At 34.7% G+C, this 19,473-nt stretch overlaps 2 protein-coding genes across 4 annotated transcripts; both read right to left on the minus strand.

The window, feature by feature from the left end:
- Positions 1-1,592: 1,592 nt before the first annotated feature.
- LOC134256141 (patched domain-containing protein 3-like) lies at positions 1,593-9,451 on the minus strand. 3 transcript variants are annotated; one of them, XM_062738753.1, is made up of 5 exons: positions 9,273-9,451; positions 8,680-8,822; positions 4,191-5,140; positions 3,631-3,837; positions 1,593-3,463 (listed from the first exon to the last, which is right to left on the minus strand). In XM_062738753.1, the coding sequence occupies exons 3-5, from the start codon at positions 5,134-5,136 to the stop codon at positions 2,061-2,063; spliced, it is 2,556 nt and encodes an 851-aa protein (XP_062594737.1). In that variant the 5' UTR covers positions 5,137-5,140; positions 8,680-8,822; positions 9,273-9,451; the 3' UTR covers positions 1,593-2,060. The 3 variants fall into 3 exon arrangements, with proteins under 3 accessions (XP_062594737.1, XP_062594738.1, XP_062594739.1); XM_062738754.1 differs by having other exon boundaries at positions 8,680-9,009; XM_062738755.1 differs by lacking the exons at positions 8,680-8,822; positions 9,273-9,451 and adding an exon at positions 5,423-5,516.
- Positions 9,452-13,896: 4,445 nt separating this feature from the next.
- On the minus strand, positions 13,897-15,426 carry LOC134256069 (toll-like receptor 2). The gene has a single exon (XM_062738666.1). It carries the CDS (start codon positions 14,815-14,817, stop codon positions 13,927-13,929), a length of 891 nt encoding a protein of 296 aa, XP_062594650.1. The 5' UTR covers positions 14,818-15,426; the 3' UTR covers positions 13,897-13,926.
- Between the last annotated feature and the right edge of the window lie 4,047 nt (positions 15,427-19,473).

Below are 19,473 nucleotides of genomic sequence, written 5' to 3' on the forward strand. Positions count from 1 at the left end.
GTAAAAGAATTTTTTTCAAACAAGAATTCCGTAAGCCCTGCTGTTCACCAGTTAAAAAAAAAATACATTTTACATTGAAAATTGTGGTCCTGTGTTATGGCTCCACCCAGAGTCATTAATTAGAAAAACACACATACACAACATGAGAATGTTTGCAAATTCATTTATATTGCATTTTTTTTGTATTCATTAGATTTTTGAAAACTTCTTGAAATCCCATGCAAAACTTCGATTTTCTGGTTTTGCCTCAAGTACTGGATACGTTTGTAGTTTAGAATATATTCACTACCTTAGAAACATTCCACATAAGTTTCACTTTAACTGGTCCAGCGATTTTAAAGAAAAAAATTTGAAGCCTTTTCATGAATGTATATTTTGTAGAACATATTCATCCCCTATAGTGGCATTTTTATTCGTTGGTGTTCAAAATTGACGGACCTAAGATTACAACACGGAATTCAGACAATTCAAAATACGTGTCAAAAAAATTAAAATGAAAGGTATAACAAAACATTTATTGACTATGTTCTCGGGCAAATGCGTTTTGTCGACCCCCGAACCAAACTGTCTGCCAACGGCCTCAGGCAGACAGTTTGGTTCTTGGGTCCGACAAAATGCATGTTGCCCTCCAATTCGGACAAGAGGATGTATAATATTCCTCGGAAGCTACCTCACAAGTTTCATCTCTTCTGGCCCAGTGGTTCTTGAGAAGATTTTTTTTAATTATCCGCTTGATTTTTGCTTTTTCTTGTTTATCTCGCCTTGGAAGGGGACTTTGCCCTTCACTTGAACAATTAAACGATTTTTTAAAAAAAAAAATCCTCTATACCCTTGCCCCTTTACCCAAAAATGTTTTATGAAATTGACCCAATGCGTAGCTGCCCAACTAACCTACAGATTCAGTGAGAGTGTAAATCCAACACATGTATTGAAAACAAATAAACGTAGATAATTATGTACATGTAGATCTATATGACAAATCATATTTATTTAAAATTGGACGGACATCAATTTTCGTAGTCGCCCGCGTGGCGCAGTGGTTCGAGTCTGCTCTAAAGTCGCGAAGTAAGGAGTTGATCCTTACGTCGCGGGTTCGAATCTCACTGTGGGACATTGGAGACCGGTCCTTCGGATCAAACCGTATAAACCGAGGTCCCGTTTTGCAGTATGTGCTGGCACGAAAAAAATCCCTCCCTGCTCAATGGCCCTAAGTGCCGAGTATTGGACAGGATTTGCAGCTCTCCACCGGCAATTGATGGCGTCTCCATATGAGTGAAAAATTCTCGAGAGGGACGTTAAACAATATACAATCAATCAATTTTCGTAGTGCTTTAATGCTGCCAGGAAGAGTTATATATACATTATGATTAAGTGGCCGCAATATACGAATAGAAGGCGTTAATAATAATACGATAGATGAACATTTTCTAGCTTAGTGGGTATACAGCAAGGACAAAATTCAAAAGGCGTTGATGATTTTCTAGCTTTGTCGATAGATATTCAATAGAGTTAGGTATCTAGCCTGTCTGGTATGCTCTTAAACGCAGTCTGGAACCGCTTTAACTATGTGCTACAATCTTAGTCCAGAGATATCTGATTGATTTTTATTTGGTTCAAACAAATCAACATTTCATACATTATAAATATTATAATAAATATTCGAAGAAATATTACAGTCGGAATCGTGTGTTTTGAATAGAAAACGAGTAGAAAGAAAACCTTTTTTTCTAACGGAAATATAAACAGAAAGATTTATTCTGACAAAATTGAAATTTCTTTATAATGAACTATACCAAATGTTACTTCACCTCAACGAGTGTATTAAATAATAACATGGGTCACTAGGCTAGGTTAACCTTTGTGGCATTGTAAAATAGACAAGAGCTTACATTTTGCCAGAAAGGAATGTACATCGATTTTCTGACGTGATGTTTTACTCAGAAACAAGTTATTCTTGGCGATAGTAGCATACACAATTCATTTGGATTTTCTTTAGTTTTACGTTCAATTTCAATTTATGTCATGTAATGGGAAACGGCGTCACTCAATTTATTCTAACATTAAAGAGGAATTACTGAAGTTGATTTAGGACTTTGTGAATTTGCTATTGACTTCTTCCCATCATCCTTTTCGTCTTTTTTCCTTTTTAATGGACCAATAAATGAAAGCACTACTGGAATCAAAAGAACCGAATGGACGAGACCAAAAAATATCACAAGAAACATCATCTGTCCAAACGTTTTAAAGATGTAACTGTTTGCAAATCCTAAAATAGAAACGCCCACGAGGGTGGAGAATGCCGCGTTAAATATAGGTCCTCCAGATCTGTCTAAGGCAAGGTCAACTTTTGTGGCCCTGTCGTCTGCATCTACAGCAAGATAGGCGTGACAAATATGGGCGCTAAAATCTACGGAGAATCCCACGGTCATGACAAGGTGAATCATGGTGATGGAACTGAGTGAAATGTCCCAGAAGTACATAAAACCGAACACCCCTAGTAGGATAGTAAACAGCGTTACGCCGACAATGACTATCAGTGTTGGGTGAGGCATGAAGACGATTGTGACAAAGATTATCACGGCGATGGCAATTCCAACAGTTTGCAAGGTGCTTGGAAGGATTTCAACATACTGTTCGAAGAAAATGAACGGATCCGAGTATACAATCATGGGAATTGCAGAATTTGCAGTCACCTCTCGCATGCGGAGCATCATCTTCCCTTGGTCATACGATGACTTTAAGTTATTGGTCTTCAAGTAAAATCGAGACGCGGTAATGCTTGTTCCAGCAGAATTTATCACCACATCACTAGCATACAATGGAACATTGGTCAGGAACGTCTGCAGAGCAGCAATGAAAGCAGATTCAGAAGTGTTTGCATACAGACCAGATTGTTTAAAGGCAGATAACCAGTTTAATTCAAATGCATGATCTATGTCCTCGTCTTGTTTTGCTGTAGTAAGAACCGATGTAAGGACCCCTTGAGTCCAGGAAGAGGAGTATGTCTGGGTTGTTTTGACATTAAATGACATGGCGATCTCTGTAGTAAAGTATTTCTCAATCCATGTGCTGTATTTGAAAAAGAAGGAGTCTTCCGTGACAAGGTTTGGAAGAGATAACCCTTGTTGAAGATGGACAGCACCATAAACAGAAAATCCAAAGTAAATCAGAAAAATTAATAAGATGAATATCTTTAGGACCAGGTAGCTCAAAAGTTTTTGGATGAGTCTTTTTGGATATCTCTCCAAAGGGCTATCGACATCGTCCCGTTCTTTTGGTGGGTATCCAGCGCATGCGTAAAGTGAGCATCCTTTTTTACCCTCTTTCCTCAATGATTCCTTATCTTTTGTCCTTATACAACAAACTAGACAGTGGCGATTGCCTTTAATCCTTTTTTCATTGATCACTATGCATGCAGAGAAAACAGTGATTTGATTGATGTAGCAAAATAGTACTGCAACACCTGCAAGAAAGTATAAAATATCACCAAACAATGATGTATTTTCATGCATTTGTTAAGCGAATATCATTTATGTAGTTTTTTGGGGGGATTTTAATCGATATACCTTATTGAAATCAAGATTTTTTACAGATAATACGAAACTGTCCCAAACCATAACAATGACGTACCAGTATAAATGCAGAAATTACGGACGCTTAAGAAAACCGAACTTGCTCCAATCAGGAACGCCAGGAAATCTGTAATGGAGGTGATAGTGATGGCGATACCACTGGTCTTCATCATGAAGTAAATTCTGTCCGACACGCTAGAATTTTCTATTGTCTCAGCATCAGCAATTCCGGACATCAAAATGAAGACATCGTCGATACCAATGCCTGCAGATTCAAACAATCATAAAACGTAATGTTTTAATGGAATGGTATGGAAAGTAAAAAGTAAGCATTTATAAGAATTAATAGGATAATTATTAAGTTCTCTTTTTGTGATGTTAAGTTATTAAAAACAAAGTTGAAGTATTAAGTTTCAGGGCTAAAATGACTTTGAGATATGATATTACAGAAACGTCAAGACAAAAACCTGTCATAAGGATTACTTAAGTAATTAACTAGACAATCACCCAACAAAATTACATTCCTACCTTTTGAAAAGGTTTTGTAAAACCTTTAAAGAAACAGAGAATACTTGAATCTTCTCTTCTTTATAAGGTACTTTATAAGAAGATGCTTACCTATGATAAGGAAAGGCATAACGCTGACTATGCTTATATACTTCACTCCAATAAGACTCAGTAAACCAAAAGAGGACACAATAGACAGAGCAGCTGCCAAGACACCTGCTTGGCCTAAAAGACTTCTGTCTGCTATGAAATTACAATTCATTCTCGATGTGGCAATGGAAGCATACGTCATCATCAGCGTCAACGTCAAAGCAAAGAAAAGAACGTCTCCCCCTATATTATTCTCTAGTTCGTCGTCTAAGGCACTAGAGTAAGATGGAGCCAACTCTGAGACATTAACAACAGCACCCGAAATGGATTTAACAAAAGCCTTTTCCCATTCCTTGGAATTCGCTCCACTGAGGTAGTAGGTGAGTTTCAGTCCCATGGCATATGTGAGTAGTCCGCTTGAAAACGATGCACTTGCAAGAAGGGAACTTATAGAAGTCTCCTTGAATATTGGGTATGTGATATTGTTTACCAGCATCATTTGTTTGAAATCATTCGACAAGAAGATGTCCCCAGAAACTACACAGCTGCCATTCTGTTTGGCACACACATTCGCAAACTTTATATTATTGATGGAAATGGAGTTGCGTACATAATTGTCAACAGACATGACATCATCTAAAAATGCCGACGTCAGCATGTTTCCCCTGTCCTTTGTTAGGATGAGCACTTCTGCGAAATCAGACGACTCCTTATGTGAGTAGAAATCAGAGTTTCTTGGAAATACATTCTTTAAATAATCTCGATCTTTGGAGGCCTGGCTGTTTTCTGGTGTATACAGTTTCTCTGATCCACTTTCCGTCTCAAGTCTAAGCATACCAAGGCCAAGGAGACAGTTGACAGAGATAGCAACAGCCAGAACTTTGACAGGATGCCGCTCCAGAAAGCGTCCATACAAACCAAACACGCGACCTATCCTCTCCTCATGTCTGTGGTAGCAATCGCCCATGACTCTGAAACATTAAAATGAAATTTCATTTATTTTTCATCATACTTCTTATATCTGCGCAATTTTATTGAGAGAGAGAGAGAGAGAGAGAGCAATTTACTGATAGTTGAAAAATTTAATTAATAAGGCTATGAACAGACTAAATTAGTGTATGCATGTACTATACTTCATTTAGATTGTCTGTTTTATTGTTATTTATTTCATTTTTTACCCCAATTATCAACGGAATTCTAATGATTTTGAAAGTGAAGGACATGAATTTTTAAAAGTATTTCATCATCAATACCAAATTGATTTCTTTTCAATTCATTCCAAATTGTCGTAGCCAATCGCTTTCCGTACAAAGAAGAAATAGAGATTACATCATTGCATATGAAAAATAAAAAAAGAAGTGATTGGAAAAATGATTCATCTTGCTGTAAGTTTTTTTTATCATTCCCCAGACAAGTCAAAATTTAAAAGAAAGGTGCGCCCATACATTATTAAAACGGATCTTTAGAGGCAATAGAATATTTCAGATGGTTGATGTTTTTAGTTGATCAAGTGAAGACAAAGAATTTATATTTCATTTTTAGACGGAGGCTGTATGACAGCCTCCGGGTATAGGGATTGTCTTGCCCATGGAATGTAAACAGGAAAGATTTCCCAAACACCATCTATCGGTGAAATTGTTTTCATTACCTTGAGAATTCTATTTTTAGAGCGACTCTGCGTTACACCGACCGCAAGGATAGGCATAGTCTAAAACAAAGATCGCGTCACATACAAGTATAAACAAACAGTTCTACTTTTTCTAAATAAACAGGATTTGTCTAATATTTTTAAAATGACGTGTATATAAATACATTTCCTACGGAATATGTAAAAAAGAATGTGATTTACTGTTAATTGTTTATCAGACAGAATATTAGGAGATTTTGTCCCAACAGACGACAGACGATGATAAAGCGCGTTTTACAATATGCCGAGCCTTTTCCCACCGATTCTCACACCAAAACAAGAACGAGAAGAAATGAAGTGGCGGATCTAGAGGGAGTTTTGGGGGGGGGGGGGGTTAACATCCGCGGAGAGTGATCGAGGAACCCCACTTATCAATTGCTTCTTTTATTAAAGTAAAAACTATCTCTAGTTATAGATAAGTTTAAACTTTAGTTTTATATTTAATTGTAAAAACTTCCACCAGAATTCGCCTGTATCAAACTAAGTGTGGAGATGCAGATGTACCTGTATTATGTATTGAAGAAAATCCTGCAATGCCGCATGCAAATGTTTTATGTCGCAGGTATAAATATAAGATATTTTAATAATAGTTCAAGCATTTCAGTTTTAATGGAATTTTTTGTGCTTGATTGCTGTTTGTAATCTCATTTTCACTCCTTTTCTAATTTCTTCTTGAAAGGGCCGATAAATTGGTTTGCGGCCGATTTTTGACGCTTGCATCAATAGGTTTCATGGAGTTTTTTTAATCTGACAAGGATCGATGACTAAACAAATGCATAGTATTTTTATCTGTAGGAATATTAACAGTCTAGTTTTGAATTCTTTATTTGTAATTATGTATAATTTTAGGAAACACGTGAAAATAGATTTACACTTTCTACAAGCGGTTTGCGTGTTTGGGGTACCCTCACATTAGATGAGAGAAACAAACGGCAACCCTGATATTGAGATCAAAATGCATTTGTAACTTTTGACCCTTGGGTACAACCCAAATCTTGGTTCATAGGATTTACATGATTTATCACATTATATCCTAATTAATAATTAAAAATTATATCTTCTGAAATAAGTTGTCTTATTGTCATATCGTTGATCCTTATTTGCATTTGATACTTGTGTTTTACCTCTTTCACATCTCAAACTTTAATTATTTTTTATAGACAAGATTACATGTATTTCTGATCATTGGTATTCATGCCAACTTTCTTTAACCTACATCATTGGAGAAGTGATTGTTTGAACAGAGTTACTGAAAAGCAGAAATCATAGTTATATATTTATTACTTTTCTCTACGTAATTTGCAATCATGTCTCATTGTTAATGATTGTTTTAAACAGATAAACTGAAAAGGACAACCATTTCCACTGGTATACGAGTAAAGAAAGACATTTTTCGGGTTAAATCTGTCATATGATAAAATACTACATTTAATAATTCCAGAAATATTGGTTGTCAAATTTGTCATTTAAGATATATCTTTGTTATTGTAAGCAATTACCCAGTTCTAGCAAGTATTATGAACTTTATTGTTCTGTTTACTTTAAGTAAGAAAGTATATTTTATTCCACTCAAAAAATTGTGTTCTGGCACGAACATTTATTGCATGTTAATGACTTTATATTACTTAAAGAAAATTCTGTGTTGCATCAAGCTAGGTCACTCCATTTTGTATCACAAAGGTTTAAGACAAACTGTACTATATTATGTTGTTCATGTCCAATTACCAAAAACCATTACCAATTACCAAAAACCATTACCTGGCTGCTTCTTTTTCCATGTTAGCTCATATCATAACATTATTACAATAAGGCCGAGAAATTTTGATTTTGGTAGCTGTTACATGTCATAATTATGTTAACAGAAGGTCTCTGTGACCTATAAATAAGATATCTTGAAATATGGAAACTCCTGACTGGCTGAGGCCTAGTGCTGAATCCAGAAATTCTGAAAAAGGGGGACCAGTTTGAGGTCAGGGAAGGGGCCCACTGCCACAATTAAAACACTAATTTATCAAATATTGCGTATTTTTTGGACTCAAAAGGGAGGGGGCCAGGGGCCCCTTTCAATTCCGCCAGTGGGCTCATGACTAGAACATACTAGACCTACATTCATCAAACCGGGCCTGGGGGCATACAACTTATATTAGACAAGCTCACTTTTGATCTCAGTCTCGCTTTTCCACTATATATTCCTTAAGTGAGACTGGGATAAAAAGTTAACCCGTCTAAGTTTTATGTCAACCAGGCCTAGAGAATTACTGTTTCTTACGTTGAAAGGTTTAATATTGAAAGTATCTCATCTAAATAATAGTGAACTTTAATCATGGCGAAGTTTACATTACAAAGATGAAATTATAATATCCCAAAAACCTCATGAATATTGGAGTATCCTTTGAAAAAAATGTTGAATTAAAAAAAAAAAACTACACATTATTTCTCAAAATATTCTTTACAGCTATGTATGATATATATATTTCTTTTGTGTTCTCTCATACATGAAGCCTCCGTCTAACAGTACTTTCAGTACTTTGATACCGGTTTAATATTGTTCAGAATCCAAGGCTATTCAAGAAGCTTCGAATCACCTTGATTACACAGACCTTCTATGTAAAAAATAAAGATTATTAAACTTATCGACTTTCATTCTTTACTTACGTAAGCGGATGGATGCGTTCAGAACTTTATTAATACTGTCTACACAAACGACAGATAAAGTCAATCTCTGTTACTTAATGTTGAATTATATTATACGTTCATGCACAAGCAACGTTGCTTTGATTTTGCATTTATTTTGAATTCGGGATACATTTAGATTATGCTTACCTTTAAACGAAAGCAGACATCGCTGGAATTGATGATTTCTGCTAGGTGGAAGTTATAAGGACAATCAATAATTTCTGCCAAGTTCCTGTTGAGTTCTTGTGTACTAACCCTCATACAAATTAGCCCTCACAATGTTTAAAATCCTAAACCAGGAACAATAGATTTTATATTAATACTTCGTTTACAGTTCACCTGAGCCACGTGTTCTAAGTACTCCTGAAAAAACTTGAACTAATAGTGGTGAATTAGAAACATGCCATGAACATTTAATACAGATATCCTACCTTGGAAACAGAACGAAATCGCCTTGGATACGGTGGTATTATATTTCTGACAATTATTAGGATCAATATAAATAAATACATGTGTACATATGTACACATATACATACGTACATATGTATTTGTAAAAATGCTTTGTAGTTGTAGATTTGCAACACGTGCGATAACGAACAATTTTAAATGAATATTGACAACTTATACGACATTTTTACATCAATTAAATGAATTCGGTTTTACTTTCATACATTTATATAATTCTTATTACTGTACATTTGTTACTTTACTACTTTTCTTATTACTTTAATACCATACATTTGTTATTAGCAGCTACTTTACTACTTTAGTACTCCAGTTAGAGACTGATCTCCGTTTCATGCATGTGAGGATTCCACCAAGAACCTGTAGATGATAGCGTACGCCTTACTAAGAGAGGAAGTGACATCATCCCTGAGCCATTTTACAGAAAACACAAATGTTAAATAAGGAAGAAATCAAATCGATCGAAGTTTGAATCGAATTGATATTTTATTTTTTAGATTAGGAAGGAAATCTCGAGCCAGACTTCCTACTTTATAATCATGCATTCGCTCACACACACAATCACACCCTCATCAAAACTAAATTATACAAGGAAAACCAAAAAGAGCTATAACCTCTAATTATCATATTTGGACATGTATTTCATATTTTCATACATTATATACTGTGTACAGGGAAATTTTCGCCCCCGTTTTATTTTCGCCCCTTTCGCCCTCTCCTTGATTGGGCGAATTTAAAACGGTGCGAATTCAAATTACACATCATAATTTCTTAAACAGAATACAATATACAATATCAATTAACAAAAATAGCTCAAGTTTTGATTGATTCTATGTTGTTTAACGTCCCTCTCAAGAATTTTTCACTGATATGGAGACACTGCCATTTGCCGGTGGAGAGCTGCAAATTTTGTCCTATACTCGGCACTCAGGGCCATTGAGCTGGGAGGGAACTTTTTCGTGCCAGCACCTACTGTGACACGGTACCTCGGTTTATACCGTCTCATCCGAAGGATCGGTCTCCACGTCCCACATGCAGTGGGATTCGAACCCGCAAGGTAAGGATCAACTGTAAAGCAGACGTTTTAACCACTGCGACACGCAGGTGACAAAATTTTGAGATAGGGCCATTGTAATGCTTCATGACTCTTGTTCTTTATTACGCTTTCCAGTTTGAATGTTTTGGTTTTTTAAAATGCTTCGGAAAAGAACATTTAGTGCAAATACACAATAAGAAGTAGTGCGATAGAATACTGGTACGGAGTATATATAGAGAGAGAGAAAGAGAGAGAGAGAGAGAGAATAAATTATTTTTCCCGATAATTAGTCCTAAAACATTTCAAAATTTATAATAGATCATAATTCATATGTTAAAATATGCTATATTATTAAGGTCTTGCGTTTCCAACGGAAGACCTTCTACTGATTCTGTTGGTAAAGATTATTATTCTTTTTTTTTCTTCTACTTCCTAGACACCAACTTTGAAGCCTCATATCTCACTCATTTCTCAATTGATTTCGCTCAATTTTTCAGAGGTACTTAGAAGTTACTAAACTCTTTCAGAATGCTGTCTAAAATTTCAAAAATTCACTTCCGGTTTTGAGTTATCTCCCTTTAAATGAAAATTTATAGGCTTTCGTTTCCAGACAAAGGCTCAGAGACGGCTAAAGCTGGAGCAGAAATTCTACTGATTTTAGATAATAGAAGGATTGAAGTTGTGCACATCGGTTTTTGTTTTTCGATTTCTCTATTCAAAATGGCGCTATGTAGGGGTCAAAAATTAGAACGCTTAAAAGAGCCAAAAATTACTCATATTTTGCTTTTTATCTTCTAAACTAATAGTATTTTGTTATTATATATAGAACATAATTTGTGCAGAATTAGAAGATCTTTCAAATGATATCTCGGAAAAAGGGCTGACCCCTAAATTAAGGGATCTAGAGGGGCCAAAATTTTTTTCCAGATATCTCAAAAAGTATTGATAATTTGTTATACATCAAAGAAGCAACATTGTTGAAAATCTCTGGTAAAATCTACTGATGTCATCAAAATACGTCCTGTGACGTCACTTCCGACCAAACCGGAAGTAGTCCAAAACTGCATATTTTTGCCGTTTTTGACATGTTTTGGGGAAATATTTGTCACTGGAAGCATAAAACTTAATTTTCCGTCCGTCGACGTTACTTCCGGTCAAACAGGAAGTAGCAAAAAATGGCTTACTTTTGCAATTTTAAACATAGATATGGAAGATTTAAATCATTAGAGATGTCATTTCTCCTTTTTTTTTAAATAAAAGTTACTTCCGGTCAAACAGGACGAAAGACCTACTCATTGCTTTGCAACGAGCTTTGCTCTAGTTTTTCTTTAATTATTCTGTATTAAGTATAGTTACGCCATTTTGAGAGAATGAAACAATGTACGATTTACTGATTGTCGTAGTTAATTAGCATAATTAATTCGTTCAGTTATGTAAATCGCATTTCACATGAGTATACCCGATAGACCGGACGTATTTCATAGCGCTCCGGATTTCTTTCTTTAATAGTGTTCTTAAAAATTTCCAATTCAACATGTAACTAAGTATATAAATATATAGTGTTTAGTAGTTTAGTAGTAGTGCTAGTTGTTTTTGTTTCTCTTTTTCCTTTGTTCTAATGACTTCTTAACTTTTTTCTTTGTCCTGAGGAAGGGACAGGGCGTCCCGAAAATTTAACAATTTTTATTGTTCGTGTCGTTGGTCATTTTTAGTGCTCTATATAAATTTCCATCCGTGACCTTGTATCTACTTGGTAGATCCGACATTTAGGATATACAGTGTTGTTGGTTTTTTAGTGCTTATATATATATATATATATATATATATATATATATATATATATATATATATATATATATATATATATATATATATTCTTAGCTCAAATGAAGTTCAGAAAAATGATATTTAGTACGAAATCAATGAATACAACTACTGACTATTTGACTAGTATACATTGCTTGAGGTGTAGAACAGTTTGATTCCAAAGGGTGCTAGTTAGCGAAGCGCTGGCGATGTAGAAATGCTGTATAAAGAATTTTTAAAGTAACTTTTTTGGTAAAATTAATGAATATATACAATAATTGTTAAAAGGGATAATTAAAAAAAACACACATTTTAAATTAAAAATGAATATTTACTTTACAAAATAATGAACCTGTTGTATTATTTTTTTCTCGAAAGTCTAGGATTGTATTCTTTACAAATTTCCCTTCTTAAACTGAAAATATAATCTTAAACTGTCATATAATATTGCAAAGAATAAAATCCAAAACCAAACAAAATCAAATATAATGATCCCTAAAATATTATATTTAAATATAATATTTAAATTTATATATATATTATGATATTTAGATATATATATTTAAATTTATATATATATTATGATATATATATATATATATATATATATATATATATATATATATATATATATATATATATATATATATATATATATATATATAAAAGTAATGAAATCATGCGACTGGAACATGAATTACTAGAAAGCAAATTGGGCAAATAAGCCCATTTTCTGGCTACAACATTCCTAAATGAATAAATGAACGAATAAAAAACAAATAAACAAAATAAATGAATAAATAAAAAAAGAGTAAATAAAGAAAGAAGAATTGAATAAATTATTAGATAATCTTTCTGGTGATATTTTTGAAATTACTGAATGAAATATTTTTGAAATTACTGAATGAGGGGTCACATCTATACGGACGTTAACCTGCTGTTTATAATAGAAGCTAAATATATATATACAGCCAGAAAAATAATAACGAACGCGATCTAGGAGCATCACTTTAGAACATTGATTGCTGACAATCTTCCCTAAACAATAGAACGCCATATTTAAAAGGACCAGTCAGTAAAAACTGTCATCGTAAACATCATTTCTCAGTTCATTTAGAGGTCTTTAATAAGAAATAATGAAGATGCGATAGAACATTGAACGTTGGATAACCTTTTCGGAAGTATTGGAGCTCTAAAACACTTTATGCAGAATGTTTATAAAATTATAATCCCAAATAAACTGGTATCCCGAAATTTATTAGTTCATTAATTTTAATTTTAGAAAACTCTTGTTCATCCTTGCAACGTCAGGGGACCCGACTTAACATGTTAGTTGGCGTTTGACAAAGTCTAGATTCAAGACCCTTGACTTTGTAAGAATGACAAACTAGTATTCTGATAAATAATAAAGTTATTGCTTGCAATCATCACTTTTGCAAGCAATATCAAAGAGGGAAAAATGTACCCACTGGAATTTCCCATTTTCAATAACGAATACCCAGTCTGGATTAATCCATGCTCCATTTTTGCAATGTATTGGCGTCGGAAGAAAGGAGGGGCTTACAACGACGTTATCATTGTAAACTGGTACCCTCTAATTACCAATTAAAGAATGCTTATTCCTCATCCTGCAATTACAGTTTAGGTATCAAGCTTAACATCGTCTCTTTTAAATCCAACTAATTTACGAGAAACGATGACAGTATTGTAGTACAATCTTCGATAATGGCATTGTTTGTTACAAAGATTTTTTTAAGTAAAACTTCCATATTGTAGATAAAAATACATAAGAAGGAAAACTACCTGGTCAATGAATCCCAAATAAAATGCATCCCAAATAAAATCGTTCAATCAAAATATTACATCTTAATGATCTTTAAATAATAAATAAAAAAGGTTTCTTCACTGTCATTTATTCGAGACTATGTGTCAATCTATAATTTGGAAATAAAAGATGCTGTCACAATTGATAAAATATATAGACCAAATTCTTATGAAAATAGATCTGATAAAGAAAAGGCTGACAGATACATCTTTTTCAGAGGACAATACCGTTCCAATCCTGCAAACTTTTTGTTGCATTCACTACCTTCTGAAGGAGTGGCGTACCTGATTCCAAAACGACGCCTTCTCTCCTTTTGTACCGTGTGCATTCCAATTTGCATACGTCATTGTTGAGAGAATTAATCGTAGTGAATTTGTAATGTTCTTCGGTTCGATTTTTTCGATCAAAATGACAACGAGAAGGTTATTCTGCTCCAGGATTAGTCGATTTTGGGCAATGATGAGCTCAAAGTCGCACCATTTACTTTTTGCAAAACTGTTCGATAGAATAACAATGACTTTTCGGCTTTTTTGAATGCTGTTCACAATATTATCTGCGATGAGCTTTCCTACTTGAAAATCTCGGTAATGAATACAGAGATGATAGCCCTCTCGATCTTCTAATGTTGGGACAAGAATTTCATGTACAAACGCTTGATCTTCCTCCGCATAAATAACAAAAGCATCGTAATCAAACCCTTCCTCCCCTGCGATGGATTCATACCCATTTCTTCGTAATCTGTACATATATAACAAATACCGAATGTGCCATCGAGCCTTGTATATGATCAGGGTCACCAATAATACACAAATAAAACACGAAGTTATGGCAATGACTAAAACTTTAGAGTATTTCGGAACAGGGCACATTTCTGATTCTGTTAAATCCATTAAAGCTTTATTCTTCAGATGAGACGGAGAAGCGCATATCAATTTTTTACAGGCTGTCCGCATCGGGCAAAGTTTCTCTTTATTATGTTCCCCAAACGAAGTTGGGGAACATATTGTTTTTACTCTGTTTCTTATTATTATTTTTCTTCTTCCTGGGTACTTATTTGTCCGCGAATGATCTTGTAAACTGTTCATCTGATGTAGGTAAAACCTTTTTAGGGTAAGTAGACATGTTATGTAGATTTGCGGAATCAAGGTCATTTTGCGCGCACGTGCTTGCAAGAGCGCGCACGTGCAACATGTAAAATGACCAATATAATTGATATAGCCGTAACTTTTCTATTTTCTGATGAAATGTGTTGAAACTCAGAATATAAGAATAAATTAGTATTATAGACAAGAGGACATGGTCAAATTATCAAGAACTCACGCGCATGCACGTGCGCTTCGCTCTGATTGGCTGAAACAAAAATCTCAATATCTTATTCGTTTTTCGACGAAATACTTTGAAATTTAAAACATAGTCATGCATTAAGATATCCTACTATATGATATAAAATAATTTTCCTGAAATCACGCGCATGCACGTGCGCTGCAATCTGATTGGCTTAAACTTTAAATGGCTGTAACTCCCTTGGTTTTCAGCCAAACAGGATGGGATTTAAAACATAGATAGTCTTAATAGACCCCTACAAGAGAGTATGGTCATCATGCATATGCATGCACGTGCGTGCACGTGCAATACGTATAATTACAAACGCACTTGATTTAGCGTATTTTCGAATACTTTTTTATTAAATGCCTTGATATTAAGTACATTTAAATGAATTAATAGTCTAGATACAATAATATGGTCATTCCGCATATGCATGCAAGTGTGCGCACGTACAATGCAAAAATTTGCTAATTATATACTTGGTATATTTTAGAAAAAACGTTGTTTAAGTTTAAGATGCATAGAGTTTAGTTTATTTGATGAAGCTTAGAGGGAATGATGCACCAAAATGAAGTTGGGGAGCGTTTGGGGAACATCTGTAACGGTTCCGTTACAATTAGCACTAGTTCTTTACCATCCAGTAATGAAACCATTTGACCTCCTTGCAATTACAAGAGAATGGATTATTTTTTAGGTTTATGAATTCAATATTTTGTAGCAGATGTTCTGGGAATAATGTTTTGTTCACAACAACGATGTGGTTTTTAGAAAGGTCAATATGCCGTAGAGTCGTTGTATTTCCAAAAACATCATGTCCATTCCATTCGACTATGATATTAGTGTGTAAAAGAAGCTGGCGGAGGTTTGGCAAAACTCCGAATATATAATTCGGAAGATAATGCAGATTGCAGTCCACCAGGGACAATGACTCTAGATTTGTAAGAGGTTCCAGCATCTGTTTCAAGACTGTTCCGTTATGTTTGAAAAGGTTTCCCGACAAATCCAATATTTGAAGACTAGGGCTGTGTTTAAATAAGGAACCTGGATAAAAGTTAGGAGGGTCAATGGAAAAGTGAAATGCATTATCGCTAAAATATAGCTGCTGTAGACTTGAGCTATTAAATGCGTATTTTCTTATGAAATGGAGTTGTTCCGCCAGTGTACTTAAATGCAGGATTTTAAGACTTGGAAGCATGGAGAACGTGTTGGAGTAAAGTAACCGTATTGCATGGTTGTCTAAATTCAAATACTCCAATTTATCTAAACATTTAAATTGATATTTCAACGTTGAAAGTTTATTACTGTTCATGTCAAGAACCTTCAACTTACTTAGGTTAAAACCACAGAAATCTGTCATACGAACAAACTCATTTTTGGAAAGATTCAAGAACACAAGATTGTTCAGAGAGGAAAAGTTAGCTTTCCCATAATTTAACAAATTATCGTGCAGTGACAAATTCTGTAGGTTCGGAACAGGAAAGAAAAGGCCTCCTTCAAGACCTTTTACGTAACTGCTCTCCAGTGTGATGTTGATTACCACTGTTCCCGCTAATCCTTGGAAGAATGTCGAAGGTAGGTTAGAGAGATTGATTTTATTCAATACCAGGGTATCTAAACCGCGACTAAGTGAATGAAAACTTCCTGCAAGATCCCCTTTTCCTAATTTCCGTTCGCCCTCTATATGAAGATGGGTGAGGTCATTTAAATCGGTAAAAGAATCATTAGCCAATGTTCTAATTCTGTTTTTGAGGAGAACAAGGTTTTGTAGTTTTGAAGATTTTGTTAGAGGATTTGTTAAGTTCATGAAAGTAGTTCTATTAATATGGTTCAATTTGTTATTGTACATGCAGAGATGTGTTATTTTGATTGGAAATCTTGGAATGTACGTCAGATTTAGGTTGCTGCACATCGCTGACTTCGAGTAACACTGACAGGGATGGTTTTCCGAACACTTCTTCCATGGAACGTCTTGAGGAAATGAGCTGCATTCGTGATGTTTCATGTAAAGTAAGGCACACAGAAAAGATGCCTTTAACATATGCACCTAAAATTGTAAGGAAGAAATCTTGAACGTTCATAGTTTTTGTTCTAATTATTGTATACATGCAAAGACAACCTTTTTAAAATTCATGAAATAAAATATACAACAAGATAGTCATGTCATATATTTCACTTGATAAATAAAGTACTAGTATATTAGGAAGGACACAAATAAAAATAACCCTTTATATTAAAATAGAATTATAATAATTAATATTTCTGATGTAGAAAAAGAAATTGATATCTAAATCAAAATGTGCAAGAAAGGCAAATCTTACCGCCATAATTTCCAACTCGTAAGGATCATTCAACTGACATTCTATAAGCCGATTTACGCTCTATAAATTGAGGTTCTTCATAAAATTCTTCCTTCTATAATTTCTAAGATAAGCACCAGGGTGTTTACTGTAGTTCCAATATTTGCTTCTGTGATAAAACAAGGAACCTTGTAAAATCTATGATATGATACAAAACTTTACTTATCTTAAATGAGGCAACAAAGGATGAAGGGTGGAAATAATGAACAGATATTGATCTCGTACATCCTTAAAATACAATTTATGAATAGGAAATAAAAAATTCAGACCCCTGGAGCCACTAGAGTTTGGATAAGGTGCTCAGGAGGAGCAGGCATCTCATATCGACAGGTCACATCCGCCATGAGATAATGGCCTAATAATTTGTTTGGAACAAATTTCAACCCGAAGATAGGCTTTTTTGCAACTATATTGTTGCGTGTCAACCTTATTAAAAGAACGAAAACAGAAGCATCTGCGTCGATTGCAAAGTTGTCAGGCTATAAGACGACTAACAAATTTGATCTATACATTAGCACTTGATGATATGCGAAAAACTGTATCCTTAAATGTTTTTATTGATGCCTTGCTAGATTCAGAGATGAGAATCCACATCTAAAAATATCGTCTTCACAACCTGAATTGTTTAGCTGTTGAATTCGATGCATAAAACCGTATAAAAAGGGGACATTTGCGAGTTTCGACAACATAACGGTTATCTAGACTAAGTTGTAACTGAGGTTAGCTAAGCCAGTCTTTAAACATGGATGAATTTGATGAGGGCTAATTAAATAAGTTAACCTACGAGATCCAAAAACTGACACTTGATCGGTTAGTTAGTAGAACTTATGACTAACACCGAGAGGCAATCTATTGCATTGTTGAGAATCTGACGAGGAAGGCCACATTAAATGCAATTGTCCTAAATTGAGAGAAGACCTCTGGGAAGTGAACATTAGGGATTAAAAAATGAAAAAAAAAAAAAAGGAATAAGCATGCCATTACGAAGAAAACATACAGACGCCAGAGAAATTCTGTCCTAGTGACTCCATTGGAGTGGGATTTTTGAAAGCATGCATGAGCAGGCATCATTGAGACATTATTGTGCAGGGTATATAAAGTAAATTCGTAGAAGTTACTGAGAGTATGTCTTTAACAATGTTTGAGAAAATGAAACATCAGTAGAACATTTGTCAAATTATTTAAGCTGCAAATAAGGGTGAGCTTTTTGACAAAGGTATGATGGAAGACTTAATATTGAGCATATGGATATCCAGAACTGCGGTCATTGCAGAGGTTGAGGCAGATGGAATACTTTTTTTTTACTGTCAAATGCTTATACGGTCAACATGAGCCAAAAGTACTTCACATTAAAGGTATTATTATTCCACTGTTAGTGAAGGTTTGCATAGGCTGCAACAGAAACGGAAACAACACCCCCCCCCACCCCCACCCCGAAGCGAGGTCGTCAGGCAAGGACAAGTCTTGAGGATTGCAATTAAATGTATATTCCATGGAATATCTTTGCATCTGGTTTTCCAAGGGAAGACTCACGCACAGACTCACGCACAGCTAAAAATGGTCTCATCTCAGGAGATGGTACTGAGCGAGGGACTCAAAATGATTTACCCTTGTACGGTAATTGGACAAATCCGTTAAGTCAGAGTGATTGAATCAGAAGAGGAGGACATGTCAAACAAATCCAGAAAATTAAGGCCAGCTTTGGTTGATTTCTGGAAGAAAACTTCAAGCCACTTAACACGAAAGCAGAAATGGTGAGCTTGGAATTTTGTATATGAATATATCAATCTATTTGAGTCTTAAAAAGTTTTGGGAGCACAGGCTTTATCAGTTTAACAAATAGATTGTTACTTGAGTTCTCTGTCCTATCAAAATATCCCAAAGGAGAATTCATGTCACCTCATCTTTCGGTGGAAGTTGATGAACAGCTGAATGATATCTCGAAAGAGGTGTGATCTAGCCATCGAACAGCCCATGGTCGACACCTATTGTGTTAGCGAGAAAGAAAGGCAACACATTCCACTTTTGAATTGATAATCGTAAGTTAAATAGCAACATCACCAAATATTCGTTTCTCCTACCGAGCATATGGAAGTCAATGGATCCCGTGGTAACTCGAAGTTC

Source organism: Saccostrea cucullata, unplaced genomic scaffold (assembly GCF_032062105.1).
Source record: "Saccostrea cucullata isolate Sc308-1 unplaced genomic scaffold, CSIRO_AGI_Scuc_v1 ctg141, whole genome shotgun sequence".
Classification (NCBI taxonomy): domain Eukaryota; kingdom Metazoa; phylum Mollusca; class Bivalvia; order Ostreida; family Ostreidae; genus Saccostrea; species Saccostrea cuccullata.

Coding starts and splice junctions, on each gene's coding strand:
- LOC134256141 (XM_062738753.1), bottom strand. CDS start 5,136: ATGGGCGATTGCTACCACAGACATGAGGAGAGGATAGGTCGCGTGTTT. Junction 3,838..4,190: donor TATGCCTTTCCTTATCATAG/GTAAGCATCTTC, acceptor TTGAATCTGCAG/GCATTGGTATCGACGATGTC. Junction 3,464..3,630: donor TAATTTCTGCATTTATACTG/GTACGTCATTGT, acceptor ACTTTCTTGCAG/GTGTTGCAGTACTATTTTGC.
- LOC134256069 (XM_062738666.1), bottom strand. CDS start 14,817: ATGACCTTGATTCCGCAAATCTACATAACATGTCTACTTACCCTAAAA.